At 44.1% G+C, this 19,683-nt stretch overlaps 1 protein-coding gene across 1 annotated transcript in view; it reads right to left on the reverse strand.

Moving 5' to 3' along the window:
* Positions 1–2,847: 2,847 nt before the first annotated feature.
* LOC144764962 (uncharacterized) overlaps positions 2,848–19,683 on the reverse strand; it is a 146,308-nt gene continuing 129,472 nt past the window's right edge. The window contains exon 2 of the mRNA XM_078650306.1: positions 2,848–3,044. Coding sequence (XP_078506432.1) covers positions 2,848–3,044 — 197 coding nt within the window. The remainder of the gene's footprint in view (positions 3,045–19,683) is intronic.

Consider the following 19,683-nt stretch of genomic DNA (forward strand, 5'->3'; position numbering starts at 1 on the left):
TTTGCTCTTCATTTTCAGTAGTGGTCTCATTTCGTAAGTCTTACTTGAAAAGTTTTTTGATAAACTTTGCATAAAACTCTACCAGACCCAAAAAGGATCTCAACTCATCTTTGTTGCTTGGTACAGGTGATGGAGCAAGGTCGCACACGTAAAGTGATTTGCTTGTATTCAACCCTCTTGAAAATAATATTAATGTACTAACTAACATGTTTTGTCATATTAATATTGCATTACACGACATATTAAGTATCCAGGGGAAGCTCGACAACGTGCTTTTACTAACTATAATCTGTTTGCATTAAAATGGCTGCTGCTATGCAGGATTTTCTACTGCGCATGCGTCTGTCACACTCACGTGACATGCCTGGTGGGAAAACTTTTGCTTCTGCACACTAGAACTAAGATGGCTGTTCTGTGTACTAACGTGCAAGAAGCTTGCATCGCTGCTTTGCTATGCTGTTTGTTTTGCCAACATCTAATGCAATAGTTAAAATAAAAAATGGGAATAGAGTAGAAAGAAGTGGTATACAGTGCATTCATTTTATTCTGTGTCTCTAAAACTGTTTCTTTTCTATTCTTGCATGTATCGTATTTGGGCCTAAATGTACTGCTGAACTCCATCTTTAGAGAGACTGCGCCTGTGCGAAAGAAACCCCAAGCTGCGGAAGCTGTGGCATTGAACCCAGGCCAATCTGACATGGATGGCAAGAACTATGAGAAGAGTGAACTCCTCACCCTGCCAGAGGAAGCTGAAATTGAACAATTTGTTTGAATGTCTTATTGTTACATTTCACTACTGGGCGGAATAAAAGTACATGGGGAGATAAAATTATGGGAGGGAACATTTGAATACATGATTGACATGGTACCTCATATTAATATGGTGTGATGACTATTCCTCGTCCTTTGTCCTATAAAATTGTGGGATTCACACATTTGCAACATTTGGGGGTAGTACACTGACCTGGAAAATAGTATAACTAGGGTAGGCGTAGCTAGTTAGACTGTCCGACTTGTCCGAATAGCTGACCTGTCACTGACCCAACGCACTCAATAGGTGATCGAGAGCAGAGTTGCTGGCGGAGCACTCTGTCAGAAGATTCGATAACCCCATCGGGGTTCTGGGAAGGAGTTTGATGACCTAATCGGGGTTCGACTGTTAGCTGCAGAGAGGGTTTACAACGCTGGCGTTTAAACTTTAGCTGTGGTGCTGGTCTTAGCCTGTGGTGGTCCTGTCCTGATCCGATTTGGTCCGAAACCTGTCCTAATTCTGATCTGCACCTGTTCTTTTCTGCTGGCACCTGTATGTTGGGATTCTTATTCTTTGACTCAGCCCGTGGCCAGGATTGGTCACCACACCATTCTAGGTAACTATAAACTGTGGGTTTGTCATTGTACTGTTTTTCCTTTTTCTCTTTACCCACCCTTTGTCGAAATACTTAGTGATATTTCTCTCAAAATTATTGCATATGTTGTTTTGATCTTCATCGTTCTAAATAGAATAAGAAATTATTAATTTCATGGTTTCAAACATTCAAAAGATTTTTCTTAGATAAAGAATTTAAACATTTCCCGAGTTTGTGGTTTTTTATAATATGCTAAATGTTGTTTACTGCCTATTTTCTTGCTAACTCCCTTGATCCTTTAGGACTATAGGTATCGATGACTTGGATTGGTAAGACAAATGGTATAGATCCTGAATGGTAAATTCTACATTGATTGAGTGTAGGTTTACCTGTTTAAAGTATATATAGTTTATGGGCCCAGGTGAGTATGGTAAACTGAGCAGGTGAGCCCGCGCTCTATCACAGGCGAGTCCTTGATGGCGTTCAGGAGATCCTGCTTCGGGCTGATTCCATTGCCATTAATTTCATGTCCCAGGTAGTTTACAGATTCACATGCGAATTTGCTTTTTTTGTGTTCTGCTGTCAGACCCTTTGAATCTAAAATTATTAGTACTTGTTCAACATTTTTGTCGTGTTCTTCTCTTGACTTTCCCATCACGAGGATGTCGTCTTGGAACAACAGTATTCCTGACACTCCCTTGAAAATGTTGCTCATCAGTCTCTGAAACATTGCGGCTGTGAAAGCCAGTCCGAATGGCACACTTGTGAACTGGAAACACCCAAAGGGTGTGATGAAGGTTGTGAGTTTCTTACTGTTTCTTACTGTCACGATGAAGGGGGACCTTGTGATGCGCTGCCTTTAGGTAGATCGTAGAAAACAAACTATTTTACCCCTTTAGTAGTTGCCAACATTTTGTTTATTTTTGTGAGGGGAAATTGTTCAACCACTATATTATTGTTGGGATCGCGCATGTCTATACACGTCCTCACGTTTCCAGTGGGGCGTTTTTGCCACAACTAAAGGCACCACCCACTCCGAGGCCTCCACCTGTTCAATGATGCCTTCCTCAAGTAATTTCTCCGATTGCGCTTTCACTTCTTCCCTTATTGAAAATGGAAGATTTTTGGCCTCATGTACCACAGGGCTTGCATGTGCTTTGACTTGGATCTTATGTTGGTATCCCTTCAAGGCACCAATCTTGCCATTAAACACACTTGTGTATTTGCTCACTAGAGATTTACCATAGTCGTCATCTCCTTGGACAACATGGACAGGTTCCTCTTTGCTTGGGTCAAGTATGATTCCTAAATGTTCTTGATCCATCCATCCCAATACAGACGGACCAACAAATAGTTTACCATCGGACTCCCTTCCCTTGTATGCAAATTTGAGCCTCCTGAAGCCACATACATTTATTGGCTCACCCGTGAACAATTTAATATTGATGTCTGCTTTATCTAGATGTTCTTCAATGCTAAGCGTACATTTGTCTTCCCAGATCTACCTGTTAACAAAAGTATACGGGGATCCTGAATCAGCAACAATGCTGATTTTAACCCCGCCTATATTCATGTCACAGACGGGTTTCTTGGTTTTGACAACCGTACTCGCACTAACCTCATTAACCTGTTCATCTTCTATGCTGAGGACGCACATGCTGATATCCTCTTTATCTGATGGCTCTAGATTGGTTGCTTCTTCATCGTACACAAGTTGAACTTAACGTGTATTTCTCCTGTGACTCACCTTTTGGAAATGGCCTATTACGCCACAATATGTGCATTTTACCCATCTTGCCGGACATTTCTTGTCATCTGCCCAGTGCGAGTTGTTTCCGCACCTGTAGCAACACCTCTTGTCATTTCCCTGCTGTCTGCTGTACGTTGTTTTGGATGCTGTGTTGCTCCATTTTTCTTTAGGGTTCTGCTTTGATTGTGTCACCCTGCTTACGGTTCCTTCTTCCTCCTTTTCTTTGCATTCTGATATGACCGCTTTGGCGCAGCGTCCAGTTAATTCAGCTTCCCTAGCAATATAGATTATGTTTTGGAGAGGGTACTCTCCCTTTGCCCATAAATTGTACTGTATGTCTGAATTTGACCCCTGCATGACGATCTGGTCACTTATAAATTCGTCAAGCAAATCGCCAAATCGACAGTTCAAAGCCAAATCCTTAAGTGCGGACACGTAGTCCTCGACAGACTCTTCCTTGCCCTGCTTTCTGTGGAAGATTTTGTGTCTGTCTACACCTACGCACACGGTGGGCTTATAGTATGTATTGAGGTCATCAATAGTATTAGCATAGACATTATCCTCACATTCCCCCGTTTTTTTTGTTTATTTTGTTGTACACCTTGATACCCCCAGCCCCTAAACAATGCAACAACAGTTTGAGTTTCTTTTTAGGTGAAAACTCATCCACATACTCAAATTGTGATATGTAATTTTCGAAATATTCTCTCCATTCCTCCCACTTGATCAAAGGTTCACCCACGCCAGGTAGGAATGCCTGTGGAGGAGATAGATTCCATAAATATCTTGATGCCATACTAGGTTACTGTTGCTATTTCTGGGATTCACAGTGAGTTTTATCTTTTAGAATATTCCTTCTTTCACTTATAAGATCGTTTATTATGCAGTGCACAGCACAAGGGGAAATTACTTGTTACCTTTTTATTCTTATTGTGCACTAAAACGATTTTGTTTACATCTGAGGCGCAGTCTCTAAGTATTATTCTTTTACATGTGCACTTTATTAGCCCGCTTGCCCTGCACCGTACCTTTTAATTCCAAGTTTGTGGTTGCTTTGTGCTTGTTATTTGAAGGGTTTCCTCTTACAAAATCACGTTTACAATGTCATTTTTGAAGTATTTCTATTCAATTTCTGTTTATCCTTTTGAACTAAGATGGCGCGCCGTACACGTGCCTGTGCCTCACCTCAGCAACTAGACCGCTAACTTTTCCTTCCACAAAATGGCTTCCTTTTCATGCGTCCTGCGTCACGTCGTTGACACCATCTGTTCGTGATGTTACATTCCAGATGACAGTTGCAAGCCGTTTTTTCCGCTGTGTTTCACTCAACTGTCACCCACTGAATGTAGAGCCCTCACTTCTCATGTACATTACGCTCTGTCTCACAATATTTCCAGCTTTCAATCACTTCTGCAGTCCAGTTCGCACAACAACTATGTCTCTTTACTTTCTTCTTTTTCAATTTACTTTCCATAAAAATCTCTCACGAACGTCTTCTTCACCATTTGCATCACTAGAATTTTTCTTCTTTTTGCAAATTCCACGAACCTGTCAACAATGATCCCTTGGCTGTCCTCATGCACATGAACTATATTAATATATAGCCTTCTCCTGTTTCCCAGTATATTTTCACCATCCATAAATTATACTTCACCTCATGAATTCAGTTTTTTTTCGATGTAGGTTTATTCCGGTGTTGGTGATCGTCGCCACTTTGTTAATAACTCAACACGCAATAGAGTTAAGTAGAACGGGTTCTTTATTCAATTCACCAACACGGGCTCTGGAGATGGAGCGTATGGAATCCTGCAGTCGGGTCATCAGCTGTCAACTGTCAAACACAACTGACAGCTGGTGAGGGCACGGACAGTACAGTGTCCATGCAGGGACGCACAACTGGTGCTGACAGTCCTTGCAGGGACACAATTGATAAACATAACTATCATTGCTGTTAGAGGTCTCTTTGGTTTTCCCCTTCAGATTTCACCTTTTATTGACACTTACATTTGAAAATATTTCCACAGGTTTTCATGTATTTTTCTGCAGATTTTGGAATACCTCATAGGGCACCAAAACACCAATAAGGCTGTCTGGTACTTTGTGAACCCTATGACTATATCTAGTGCTTGGGTACACCAACAAGCGACATCACAGCACTGGCGACAGTGCTCAGTGGCTGTCGCATGGTCTAAATGGGTGATTAGAGAAAGAAGGAACTGAAGAACCGGGTCAGAACCCGGCGGTGCCAGGGACACACCTGAAATCTTCGAGTTCCACCTGTTTTGGTATACAGAGACACGGAATACTTCTGGGTGGCGTCAGAGACCAAGTTTATTAGCTGCAGCTAGTAACAGAAATCCCAACAATACATCACAATGTATATTTCTAGGAGACTGTTCAAATTACTAAGGCAAGACATCTCCTTTTATACACCATATTCTCATTATAAATGTACACCCACTGCGCAAAATTCTAACCAATAGGGCACATTTTCTAACTGAGTATCACATTAACAAAAACCCAATTTACAGTAACCCAACCCAAAAGTTAATTATTAGGAATGTCCCAAATTCAATCTTTGCAAGCCGGACAAATTTATAATTGAAAAGCACAACCCATGTAATGTCAGAACATAAAGGAAACAGTAATAGATGCTGAACAAGATAAAACATGTGCAAGGAAACTAAAGGTTAACGAGGTCCTGAACATTAAGTGGCAAAGAAACCTAGTTAATGTATAAATGAACTCAGAAGGCCAGGCCACTTGTTCGCCGGGTCTCTTTCACAGGCCTACGTGAGAGCAACACAAAATGGAGTCAGGCTCGAGAATTACAGAACCTCAGTCCCTCCTTTTGCCGTTACGTAGGCAATAACCTAAACTCATGTTAATCTGAATCTAGGTCCACATCAATCTTCATTAGGTCATCTAAGTGTTGCTGTAGCATCATCCTATTATTCTCTACTTCTCTCGGGACAGGTCTCCTAACGCACATAGTAGCACAAAGACTACAAATGGCGGGACCACACTGGATGCAAACACAACAAGAGAAAAGGATGGCCAAAACCATACCAAGGAATGTCAAAATCTTCCATCCCCATTTAGACAGCAATTCCCAAAACCATCCCATCAATGACCAGTCTCCTTTGTCTACATGGATAGACTCAGAGATCTTATGTAACCTAGAGATGGCTTGGTACACTGTAGGAGCATTATCTGGTACGTAAATGCAACAACTAGATCCGATCAATTTGCATACTCCACCTCGATCTGCAAGTATGACGTCTAAAACCATACGATTCTGCAACTTCATAAGGTGGTCCGCTTGAAGCTCAGCTGTAACATTACTAAGAGCACCTGCTGTCTCGTTAATAGTAGCTTCAACAACGCGAACAAGCTGTTGAATATGCCCACTATTGATCATAGGACCCCAAAAGGGCAGGAACCCCTTGAAGAAATCTCCTGCTTCTTGTCCTGAAGTATCTTCCTTATCGAAGACCCCTCTACCATATCTCGTTCTATGATAGTCCGGAGCCGTAGTATATGTAGGGGGAAGCAAATACGCCACATAACATGTACCTGAGAAATCAGGTGGCAACCATGTATAGGCTCTGTCGTGACAAACAAAATATGTGCCTTTAGCTGGTACGAACGGTGGAGAAGTCTGGGACGAATAGACATAGGTGTGAACACACACATTTTTACCTAGCTGAGCTTTCGGATTTTGACCAGTGCCTTGCAAACAAAAATAACCTTGATGGGGCACAATCCAAATCGGGGGAGACCTTTTTCGTCTCTCCTTCTCAGTCAAGCTGGTACTATATCCGGTCAAATTCCAACCAACATAAGCCTGCATCTCATCCTTAGGGATAGCATTATATGCATCGATATCTCGGATCATATCTACTATTCCCTTTATCAAGGCACTATTGCTGGAGTTATCCTTAAGGGAACGTGAAGGGCGTATCTTATTTGCATAGATAAACATAGTCTATAAAGCCCACACAGACCCATTAAAAGAAAAAGGCAAAACCAAATATGGCATACCCTTATCGGTCGTATGCGGCATAAGACCACAAACCCAACAGTTAGTGGTATTCACTACTAACTGATGCTGATGCAACAACTGTATGAACGAGTTGTTGACAAATTCTGACCTCCTTGTCTGTTCATGTTCAGGCAACGTATAGAACTGATGCAAAGAAACAGAAGTGTAAGAAAGCATAGGTTGGGAAGTGGGTGCAAACGTCTGTTGTGTAGCATAGACAATCCATCCCACATAAGCTATTGTAATACTTAAAAACATTAAAAAACATGATATTATAAAACATTTGCTACGTATCAATGTACAGAATTTCATTTTAAGGTCTATTTTCTCAACATCTCTCTCAGGTACAAAAGACTCCATCCTCTAACGTGCTGCTCGCGGCAATTTTCCTTCTTCACTCAAGTGTGCGTCCAGGCGTCCTAGACAACCTAGAACCACAGACCTTTCAAAAATTCGCGGTTCACTCCTTAAGTCTTATACCATGACCCTGAAGCTGAACACGGATGGTGGTTCGAAAAAGCAAAAAGAAAAATAGTCTCTTGTCTGAGAGAGCACAATACACAAAAAAATATTACTTTATTTGTCCTTTTTTAGACCTCGGCCTTAAACTATAATGTTCTTTATTCGGCACAGTTTGATCCTGAAAAAGAATCTCCGGATGCGTAGTGTCCAGTCTCAAATGCGGCGGCACAGCTTCTTGCAAAATTTCATCATCCGCACGTTCCGACTGAGTCCATTTCAAACGAGCATCACTAAAAGGCACAAATCTCGGGACATTTTCAGTCTCAGAATCGGCAACACCTTCCTGGACCCACTGATCATACAGTAAGGGCAGAGGTATCCTTTTTGTGTGGGTGGCATGCACCCAACTCTTTTTCCCGAAGACTTTCACAGCGGTCCTCGTTGCTAGCAGCACTTGATAAGGACCAGTCCACATTGGCTGTAGGTTCTTGGACCTCTGGAAGTTCCTGAACAGAATCCATTCGCCGGGTTGGATCGCATGTCCCGCGTCAACAGAAGCTGAAGGTAAGGTATCATGAACCTGTTGGTGAAGAACACGCAATTTAGCAGTCAAATCATGTAAATAGTCAACCAACATAGGGTACTCAATATTGCTGTTTTCTCTTGGCCTCGGCACACCCCAAACATTCGCTGGGCGTCAAAAAACAATCTCGTATGGGCTAAGTCCCACGCGTGAATGTATTGTCGTTCTTGTGGACAAAAGTGCCAATGGTAGAGCATCGGGCCATGTGAGACCAGAGCTCGCTTGCACCTTGGCCAACTTCAGCTTTAACGTGCCGTTATAGCACTCGACCAGGCCTGCTGACTGGGGGTGATTCACTGGTTGGAATTTCTGTCTAATTCCCAAACCCGCACACACTTTCTGCATAATCTGGCCCACGAATTCACTTCCGTTATCACTCCAGACTATCCTCGGCAATCCATACCTCGGGAAAAACTCTTTGAGCAAAACCTTGGCTGTAGACAAGGCAGTATTATCCTTCAGGGGGTAGGCCTTTATCCATCTGGAAAAGGCACAAACAACCACAAGGCCATACTTCAAATTATTGCATCTTTCCATATGAATATAGTCTATCTGCAACACCTCGAACGGATACGTTGGAGGAGCAAAATGACCAGCTGGAGTTGGGGTTCCCTTGCCAGGATTATGCATCAAGCAAATCATGCAGTGTTTAACCAAATTCTCAGCACATTTGGAAATTCCACTATTCTGCCATACCGGAGCCAACAACTTGCATGTCCCTTTTGAGCTGATGTGAGCCATCCCATGAGCCATAGTAACCACTGGAAGCACATACGCATCTGGCAACAACCATTGCCGATGCTCTGACAACTCAACCCAACAACCTGTTGAATCCAACATTCCCGTACTCTCTCTCCACGTACTCAATTCTTTCTCAGTAGCTTCTGCCTGAATCATCTTCACACTTACTATTGTATCTTCACACATTCCTCTTGCCACAACCCGTCTTGCAGGACCTGCAACATACATTCGACTCGTCAAATCTCTCGCTGTTTCTCTCGCTACTTCACCCGCAAACGCATTCCCTCGACCCACATCATCTGTAACCTTTTTATGCGTACTACACTTTACAATGGCGATTTGTGTTGGCAAAGTAAGCGATTCAAGAAGCTCACTCACTAATTGGCCATGCTGGATTTTCGTACCATGAGAAGTAAGAAATCCTCTTTCTTTCCACAACCGTCCAAAGCTATGAGCAACGCCAAACGCATACTGGCTATCAGTAAAAACATTCACTCTCTTTCCTTTTGACAACACACACGCTCTAGTCAAGGCTATCAATTCAGCTGCCTGAGCTGAATTCTGTGCAATACGCGCTGTTTCAACAATCGTGTGCAAAGTTGTGACAGCATATGCTGCAGTCGTCTCTCCATTCGGAAGCCTAAAGCATGAACCATCTACCCATAGGGTACCATCAGGGTTTGAAAGAGGAGTATCTTTCAAATCAATTCTACCCTTTGTTTCCTCCTCTGTCCTAAGAACACAATCATGCTGTTCTTGATCATCTGTCTCTACACAAATCGGCAACAATGTAGCTGGATTCAATGTGTTGCACCTCTTAATGTGCACATGACTAGCCAAAAGCGTCAACTCGTAACCTGACAGACGTGCACTAGTAAGGTGCTGAGCCTTCGTCCTGTTTAATAAGGTATCCACTGCATGTGGGACCATCACAATCAATGTATTATCCAATACCAAACCAGCAGACTGTCGGATAAAAACAGCTGCTGCTGCCGTAGCTTTTAGGCAACCAGGCAACGCCCTAGCTACCGGATCTAAAGTAGCCGAAAAATATGCACATGGGCGCTGCTTGTCTCCAAACTGTTGTGTCAACACTGACAACGCACAACCTTCTCTCTCGTGCACATAAAGTGTAAAAGGTTTACTATGATCAGGGGTACCCAACACCGGAGCAGAACACAATGCATCACGCAATTCAGAAAAACTCTTCTGACATTCATCAGACCAAGGAAGAGGGTGTGGTGTATCATTGAGAGTAAGTGCCAACAAAGGTTTCGCTAGCAAAGAAAAGTTCGGGATCCACTGCCGACAATACAAGGTGATACCCAAGAAAGCATGCACTTCTCTCTGTGTGGATGGTACAGTCATTTGGGCAATCGCTTGAATACGCTCTGGGGTCAATCGTCTTCCCTCCTTCGATAAGAGATGACCTAAGTAGGTCATTTCTTGTTGACAATACTGCAACTTGGAAGGGGAAACTTTATGATGAAGGTCAGACAAATGTCGTAGCAAAGAAAGAGTAACCTCTTTACAAATCTCCTCACTATCAGCAGCCACTAGCAGATCATCAACGTACTGGATAAGAGTAACACCAGAAGGCAACACAAGAGTATCGAGTTGAGTTTTCAAAGCCTGACTATAAATGGAGGGACTCTCACAATAACCTTGAGGAGCTCGCTTAAACCGGATGCTGCGGCCTCCTAAAGAGAAGCCGAAAATATCCCTACTTTCCTCAGCAATCGGAATACTGAAGAAAGCATTCTTCAGATCAATCACAGAAAACCAAGCAGCTGAGGCAGGGACCATAGTCAATAAAGCAGTAATGTCCGGAACAACAGGAAACTGTGGCACAACAATCTTATTGACCTCTCGAAGTTCGATCACAAATCGATACACAGGTGGCTGAGAAGAGTCAGTACGCTTAAGAATAGGCAGAACAGGACTGTTAAACACATTACCTCTCGTTTCTTCAACCACACCTTTCTCAACCAAATCATAAATAATCGCTAAAAGAGCTCTTTCACCATCGCTGGAAATTTTGTACTGAGGAATGCGTGGCAATTTAGCATTTGATTTAAGCGTAACAACGGAGGGTGGAATCTGCAAAAGACCAACATCATTAGGACCCGTAGCCCAAAGTGTATCAGGGAGAGAACGCAATTCCAGCGGCAGGCAAAGACAAATACATCGGGGAGATCACTTTCTTACCCAAGGTAAGATGTACTCCCAACGGAGAACAATATAATGTCGCATGCAATCTTTTCAACAAGTCCAAACCCAACACATTCTCACCACAACCAGTCGTTAGAATAAGGGGAGCCTCCAATTCACAAGGACCACTAGAAAGGGGCAAAGGACTAGAAACCGGGTTACTAACTGGGGCGCCAGACACTCCTACCGAAACATTCGTCAAGCCAGACAAAGGTGCGTCAGGGAGTTTAGAGTGCATGATAGAACTCTTTGTTGCACCAGTATCCAAAAGAAAAGGTTCTGCCACACCTGATGTAATCACTTCAACATAAGGCCCACTCTGGTCTACTGGAACGGACACTACTCCCTCTCTTTGTCCATGGCTGTCCTAGCTATCATTAAAACCAGCACTCTCGCTTCCAACATAATAATCATCAACGTAGTACTGAGCAGACTGGACGTTCGGAACATTCTGTCAGTCAAAATAATTTGCAGAATTCTGGGGGGGAAAGGAACGTTCATTCTGAGGAAACGTACCACGTCACCTACCCCAAGGTACTTGTTGGTAACCACCACGACCTCTCAGACCAGACATACCATTCACACGTTGTAGCAACTACTCTTGAAATTACCTTCCTCTTTACAATAAGCGCACTGATTAGGGCCTAGCGGAAATCGCGGAACAAAAGACTCAGGCGTCTGCAATGGTTTCTGAAACTGTGGGGGTTGCTGAAACTGACGCTGATTAGGGCGAGGCGGATAAGCCTGTTGCAAAAGAACTTTCGTTTTTAATTCTTTAGTCTTCTTCTCTACTTTATCCTTCTCATCTTTATCTCTATTCTCATAGTATTGTGCAGTAGCCAATATCTGGGCCGAAGAAGAAACTGCCCATGAACTCTCAGAGTCCTTTAACTTATTACAAAGTTCGGGGAGTAAATTAAAAACAAATGTATCTACGAACAACCTCTGACCACCTTCTGTACTCATGTCCTGACCACTATGATCAATGAATGCTTCTTCAAACCTAGTGAAGAAATCGGACACACTCTCATCTTTCTTTTGTTTGCATGCTGCTAACTTGTCCCAATTCACTCGCAAAGGAGGCATCAAAGTTTTCATTAAATTAACAATCCTACCAGGTAGTTCTGCAACTTAGACAGGTAGGAGGTTTAGCACCTCCTACCTGTCTACCATCTGCAGCAGTAATATTAACCCATGTTTCTCCTAACTCTTGCACATGATCCTCATGACGGATCTTCGCCCACAAAGGTTGAGGAACTACATTACCCATCAACATATCGATGTCAGCTAAATTCATAACACACGCATCAACTGTCTGAGACAACTCCTTGTAATAACCAGCAGGATTTTTACGAGGGTCAGGCAATATGTGCTTAAATGCCAAAACCTCTGCTCTCTTCCAAGGGACATGTACCCATACTCGCTGAAAATGTGCTGGTGCAGCCAAAACACCATTAGGAACGTCAGCCTCAACTGCCTCTCTCCATACTGGAGGAATCTCTCGCATAGGATACTGCTTCACTTTTCTCCTAACAGAAGGATCAGGTTCGAACAATGACTGAGGTGGAAGTCTAGACCTGAAAGTAGGTATTGTCTCTACCGCTACCTCAACATCTGAACCCCCTATCGTTGCCTTAGCAAATTTGGACTGAACATTAATCAAGTCCAACGGGATTGGACCCAACTCATTATCTTCCCACTCCTGACGAAGAAAGGTACACATGACATCAAAAACATAGCTTTGCTTTGGTGCTTCCCACTGTAGAAAAACATCCATAACCGCTTGTAAACTGTACCCGGAAGCATTCGAAACCCATCTACGAGCAAGGAGATCTAACACTGCCCGCTCTTCGGGACCAGGAAGCTGACTGCGTCTCTGCTTACGCTTAGAAACAGGGGTCCTATTCAGTGACCCAAAGAGAGGAGACAAAAGACTAGTGACAGTTTCAGTCATTCTTTGGCGAGCAAAAGGAGAAGAAGCTGACATAAGGACAGGAGACAAAGTAGTCTGAGGAATAGGAGTCATAGGGACAGAAGTAAGAGAAGACGAAGATAAGGCAGTGTAAGTCAAAGGAGTTTGAGACAAGGCTGGTAACAAAGCTGGCGGCCCTAGAGGGGGCTCTCTGCGCATAAGGGGGTGGTAATCTCAGTAGATGCGACATCAAAGGATCCTTTTCAGGGTCTTCAGTCACAGTTGAAAGGGGAGGTGGCAAAGCCGGATAACATTTATCAATGGCCATGCAATGCTGTCTATCTGACACTTCAATCGCACGATCTTCTTCATCGTCCTTAAACTGCGTAGCGGTTTGCATTACTGACATATTCCTTTCTTTCCTATCTCTTTTTGCTTGCTTAATTTCTCGCTGTTTGGCTTCCTTACGCCAAAGGCGGAAAGAGTCAAACATCGCCGGCCGGGCTTTCTTCCTAAATAGCGCAACTTCTAAGTTATCTAAAATATCTGTTTCAAAACTACCATGTGGGGGCCATCGTAAAACACCGTCCTTCCTAGTGTAGCGGACCCCAACCTCATTAAAGGTAATGGGACCCACGCCATGTTTCGAATAAAGCTCATAAGTTGGAGTTCCAACCGGAGGTATCGGACACGAATCCTCCAATCTGGAATCCCTATTAAGACCACAAACAAACCATTTACCAAGTTTACCAAGACCAGGCATCTTGCTCACTAGTCTGGTTTCAAACTTCAAAGGGTATCAAAAAAATGATACACTCGTAAATATACGAACCCCTCAGCTTCGACCATTGCAATGGTCGAAGCAAGACCCAAGAAACAAAACAAAGTCGTGGGAGCGACCGACTTATACTTAACCAAAATGTCTGTCACGCCACTAGAAGACCGTCTAACGTCTCGCCTTACAAATCGTCACACGAGGATCTAAGACAGGGCGACAGTCAGGGCAGCAGTCCTTCGTAGCCGTCGGAAAGGGGAAGCCTCTCAGAAAAGATCTTCGGTCCACTTTTCGACATGCAGAGGTCGATAGAGTGGGGGCCCTCCTCCAGAGTTTCCTCACGGGGCTCCTCACAATCTTCGGGCTTGGACCGGTACCGCTGAAGTCGCCCCACGTTGGCCGCGCCAGTTGAAGAACCGGGTCAGAACTCAGCGGTGCCAGGGACACACCTGAAATCTTCGAGTTCCACCTGTCTTGGTATACAGAGACACGGAATACTTCTGGGTGGAATCAGAGACCAAGTTTCCTAGCTGCAGCTAGTAACAGAAATCCCAACAATACATCACAATGTATATTCCTAGGAGACTGTTCAAATTACTTAGGCAAGACATCTCCTTTTATACACCATATTCTCATTATAAATGTACACCCACTGCGCAAAATTCTAACCAATAGGGCAAATTTTCTAACTGAGTATCACATTAACAAAAACTCAATTTACAGTAACCCAACCCAAAAGTTAATTATTAGGAATGTCCCAAATCCAATCTTTGCAAGCCAGACAAATTTATAATTGAAAAGCACAACCCATGTAATGTCAGAACATAAAGGAAACATTAATAGATGCTGAAAAAGATAAAATATGTGCAAGGAAACTAAAAGTAACGAGGTCCTGAACATTAAGTGGCAATCTTAGACAAGGATCAAACCAAGGGAAATTGGCTTTGCGAGGTCAGTTTCAGGTGAAGAGGTCAGTTTCTCTGCAGTTCATACAGAGTCGAAAGAAACCTAGTTAATGTATACATGAACTCAGAAGGCCAGGCCACTTGTTCGCCGGGCCTCTTTCACAGGCCTACGTGAGGGCAACACAAAATGGAGTCAGGCTCGAGAATTACAGAACCTCAGAACTTGGATGTGAACAGTGCCAAATGAGAATAACGAGGTATTAATAACCCTTCTAACCAATCAAAGCGCGTGGCAAGCTGCAAAGTTGGAGCCACCTCCCGCCTTCATCAGATGTACATGCGCGCACATGTCTTCACAGAGAGATACGTTGCGTCACCCGTCCCACAAGGTGGTCACTGCTGAAGGCAAGAAGCGCTCATGTAATCCAGCAGGTGGAGGTTTATCTTGGCCCTGGGGGAGCCATGCCTACACGACTCTAGGTGAGCTTACATCTTGTTCGGTCTCCGTGCCAGGATACACAATCCTACAGGAGGGAAAATGAAAGTAGTTTTCACTTGTCAAGTGTCAAATTCATTTCGGTGTCTGGTGGGTGGCTGGTCCTCTGTGTTTTTTTTTTTTACACTTCTGCAACACCCACAGTGGGGACACCCTGTGAGCTGTATAAAGAACATAAGAGGGACCCTGAACCTAAAAAGGATAAAGGGGAACAACCCACCAGGGAAGTAATTAATTATAACAACATGAAAGGGCAGTTCCCAATAATGTAAAGAACTAGATAGTTCCAAGAATATAAAATGCCCACAGAACAGCTAATAGAATTTAAATTATTTTATTGTCATTTATGTTTTTAGAAAGATCTGTCAAAGGTGCAAAGTACAAAAATACATAATTCATTGAATGAGGACTGCATATAATTCATGTATCATCGGCCCAGGAACGAGACGAACAATAAAATAAGGCACATACATCACTCACTCATACTACCAAACACATACTCACTCACAGACCAATCATATAAACTCAACCAACTACCCGCTCATCAAACAGACAGAAGAGGCGCCGACGCGCGTTTCGGAATAGTGCCAGAATAGGGAATTCCTTCATCAAGGAGCAATTCATCTCAGTAATTTAGGAAGGGCACTGAGTTCCAAGTATCCAGATCAGTCAGGTAAGTTCACGTTTGAAATTTCTGGGCAGGCATAAGCATATCAGACAGAAAGGTCCCCAGAAGGCTGGAACGAAGGAATAATGAACGGACCGCCTTGCCAGATGAAGTGTTCAATATCGAATATAATACGAGGGACTTTCAAGGAAGTCTGAATAGTCAAAGAACAATCAGACAGCCAGAGGATATTTAATTAATTAGACCAGGGAGTGTAGGGACGGATGTTCGGCGACCCAGAAAAGCAGAATGTGCAAAATAGATGCTTAAATCCGGCAATGGGCGTGTTTTAGAATCGCTTTGGAGCCTCACAACTCTAAACCCCCAATGTAGAAGAGGCCGCTGGGGTCGGGTAAGGATAGTACGATAACATGATCCTTGCCAATAAAAACAGGGGGATCTCCACATCCACACCGCACAGGTCTGTCCCCCGCGCTGGGGACAGACCTGTGCGGTGTGGATGTGGAGATCCCCCGACCCCAGCGGCCTCTTCTACATTGGGGGTTTAGAGTTGTGAGGCTCCAACGCGATTCTAAAACGCGCCCATTGCCGGATTTAAGCATCTATTTTGCACATTCAGCTTTTCTGGGTCGCCGAACATCCGTCCCTACACTCCCTGGTCTAATTAATTAAATATCCTCTGGCTGTCTGATTGTTCTTTGACTTTTCAGACTTCCTTGAAAGTCCCTCGTATATTCGATATTGAACACTTCATCTGGCAAGGCGGTCCGTTCATTATTCCTTCGTTCCAGCCTTCTGGGGACCTTTCTGTCTGATATGCTTATGCCTGCCCAGAAATTTCGAACGTGAACTTACCTGACTGACCTGGATACTTGGAACTCAGTGCCCTTCCTAAATTACTGAGATTAATTGCGCCCTGATGAAGGAATTCCCTATTGTGGCACTATTCCGAAACGCGCGTCGGCGCCTCTTCTGTCTGTTTGATGAGCGGGTTTAGTTGGTTGAGTTTATATGATTGGTCTGTGAGTGAGTATGTGTTTGGTAGTATGAGTGAGTGATGTATGTGCCTTATTTTATTGTTCGTCTCGTTCCTGGGCTGATGATACATGAATTATATGCAGTCCTCATTCAATGAATTATGTATTTTTGTACTTTGCACCTTTGACAGATCTTTCTAAAAACAGAAATGACAATAAAATAATTTACATTCTATTAGCTGTTCTGTGGGCATTTTATATTCTTGGAACTATCTAGTTCTTTACATTATTGGGAACTGCCCTTTCATGTTGTTCTAATTGACACCCTGTGAGCTCCCTGTCGATACTGTCCATCTCAACCCACTCTGATGTCCTTCGCTTTCTCCTTTCTGGAATCTTGTCTCTCTCCCACTTCTCTAACTATGCTTTCTTCCCAACAGTCATGGTCATTCCTCTCTGTCTCTTGATCCTCTGTCCCATCGCTGCCCCTGCCCACCTTTTATGTAGAGTCTGCCTTGTCTGTTGTCTTTTTGTTTTCTGGCTTCCTTCTCCAACTGCCTTCTCTGTCCTTGGGTCTACAACCCATATACTTGTTACTCCTCTCCTTGGCACCCACTTCCTGTCTGTGTGTCCCATTTTTTCTTCTGTTTCCTGTGTTCCTTCTCCAACCCCACTATCTCTGTGCCAGTTGCCCATCTACCATCAGATCTCTTTGCTCCCACTTAATCTCAATCTCTTCTGCAAAACTTCTGCCTTTTTCACCACACCTGCAATCTGTAAAGGGTTTGTTGTGTGCTTATGCACCAGATGTCTAATTCGCAGAGAGGAGCAAACTGAGCATATAAACAATCCGGAGCTTAGAATGGTAGTATAAACTAATCACCTAACATGCATAGAGTAAAGGAACATAGATAATACCTCATTCGAGTGGGTCCTGTCACAATTTGGCCATAACTTAAAAAACATCCTTTGCCATAATGGTAGCTATCTACTGCTCCTCAGGATAAAGTGACTTCTTTCTGAAGGAAACCCAATCTGTGACTATAGAGTTCAGCCTGTGCTCAGATAATTCAATGACAAGGAGGCTTTGACAAATGGACAGGAGACTACGAGCACAAGAGTAGACCAGCTTTAGAACTACTAAAGGACTTTAACTTCGGGAGTTCAACCACGGATGCAACAGCCCCATGCATGCCGTTTTAGGCGGTTACAACTGTCGAATCCCTCATTGCTTCCACCTACTCCTCTTTGGGCCCTTTGGCCTTGTTGTTGCAGCGCTTGCTTACAAGGTCGCTCCATGTTGCCATTGCTTGTGTTTCTACATAGTTAGGGCCACCAAGACAGGTTAATAGGGTGGTAATTGGATAGCTCACTGCCACAAGGAGTGACAGGTTCAGCTTCACCAGAGAAGACATTCTATGTTTGCTGCATTGCTGGAAGGGGCACGTTGCCTGGACGAAGGAAAATGGTATTCCGGCCATTGCAAACACATGTTTTTCCATTTCAGGATGGCTCCACACCTCTTCCAGATAATGAGCAGACAACGCTGATCTGATAGAGACTTCTAGCAGCAGATTCTTTACCTTAGAATTAACCCCAGGCATCAGACTGGATCCTCCAATTTTTCATCTATAGTACCCCTGAGTGCCGGTAGGTGGCGCTGTTCGGCTCCATGTGGCATCATCCACAGTGGAAGTCACTTGCGCTGTGACTATATAGGTGCCAACCCGGTGCGCTGAAATTTGTTCTTTTCTTTCCATGCCAGTTAGCGCTGATCTAAAGAGAGCTATCCGCAGTCGGATTTTGACTGTTCTTTTTTTACTGTTTCTCAAAGTTTTTTGGGACTTGTCTCCTGGTGTGGCAGGAATATCTATGAGGAAGGATGGACCCATACCTTGTCTGTCTCTGGTGTCTTGAGTTTGACAATAACGCCAAGACCTACATTGATTGTTGTGCCATGCACCCCAAGGCCTTGAGTGAGCGATCCCCATGCCACTCGACGTGTGACGCAGCAACCGTCTTGATCCCAGCCGAGAGGCCGGTCCCTGGATTAGTTGCGGAGCCATTGATCTTTGCCGCAGTTTAAGTTATCCCACTCCGGTAAGTCCCACAAAAAGAAGAAGAGTAAGAAGTCAAAGAGAGCTTCGACTTCACCCCGTCAAAGTCATCTGATGAGACGAGGTAGTGTTGTCACTCGAGGCCTGGCTCCTCGGTTGAGTCTGCTCCTGGGCCATCTCTGAGCCTCCCCAAGTTTCCTGGAGAAGGAGTGTTCCCCACCCAACTAGAAGAATCGTATGAGGCCTTGCACATCATAGTTGGGCAACCTGTTACCACTGGAGCACCTCAGTGCCAGTCAAGCCCATGGATCCACAGAAGGATCCAGACCGCCGTCGGTCGAGCTACCTCGATATTTCTTGGCGCCGGTCCCGCTGTCAACATCCCCAGTGACCCTAGTGCCCTCCAGCGGCATGTCCCCATTCTAATCCCTGACTCGAACACAGAGCCAGAGGGGCATCACCAAACGCTAACTCTTGTCCCGACTGGAGCGATTCCCTACAGGCCAGAGCCTGAGTCCTATTTCTAGGGGTTAGGAGTCGAGGTAGATTGGGAGGGTCCATTGGACCCAGAAGAATACCAGCCACTAGACCCCACATGGACTGGTGTGAGGAACTAGTGGATGCCAGTGGACTGGACACCTCTCCAGATACTGGCTTGGGGTCTCCCCTGACTGTGACTATGGGGGAGGGTGCATCATTTGCTATGTGTAGGAAGGTAGGATCCTTCTGCATGGTTACACCCACTTTTTGCCTTTTTGGACTAGTCCGTCTGGGATCCTGCTAATCAGGACCCCA

The sequence above is a fragment of the Lissotriton helveticus genome, chromosome 1_1 (genome assembly GCF_964261635.1).
Source record: "Lissotriton helveticus chromosome 1_1, aLisHel1.1, whole genome shotgun sequence".
NCBI lineage: Eukaryota > Metazoa > Chordata > Amphibia > Caudata > Salamandridae > Lissotriton > Lissotriton helveticus.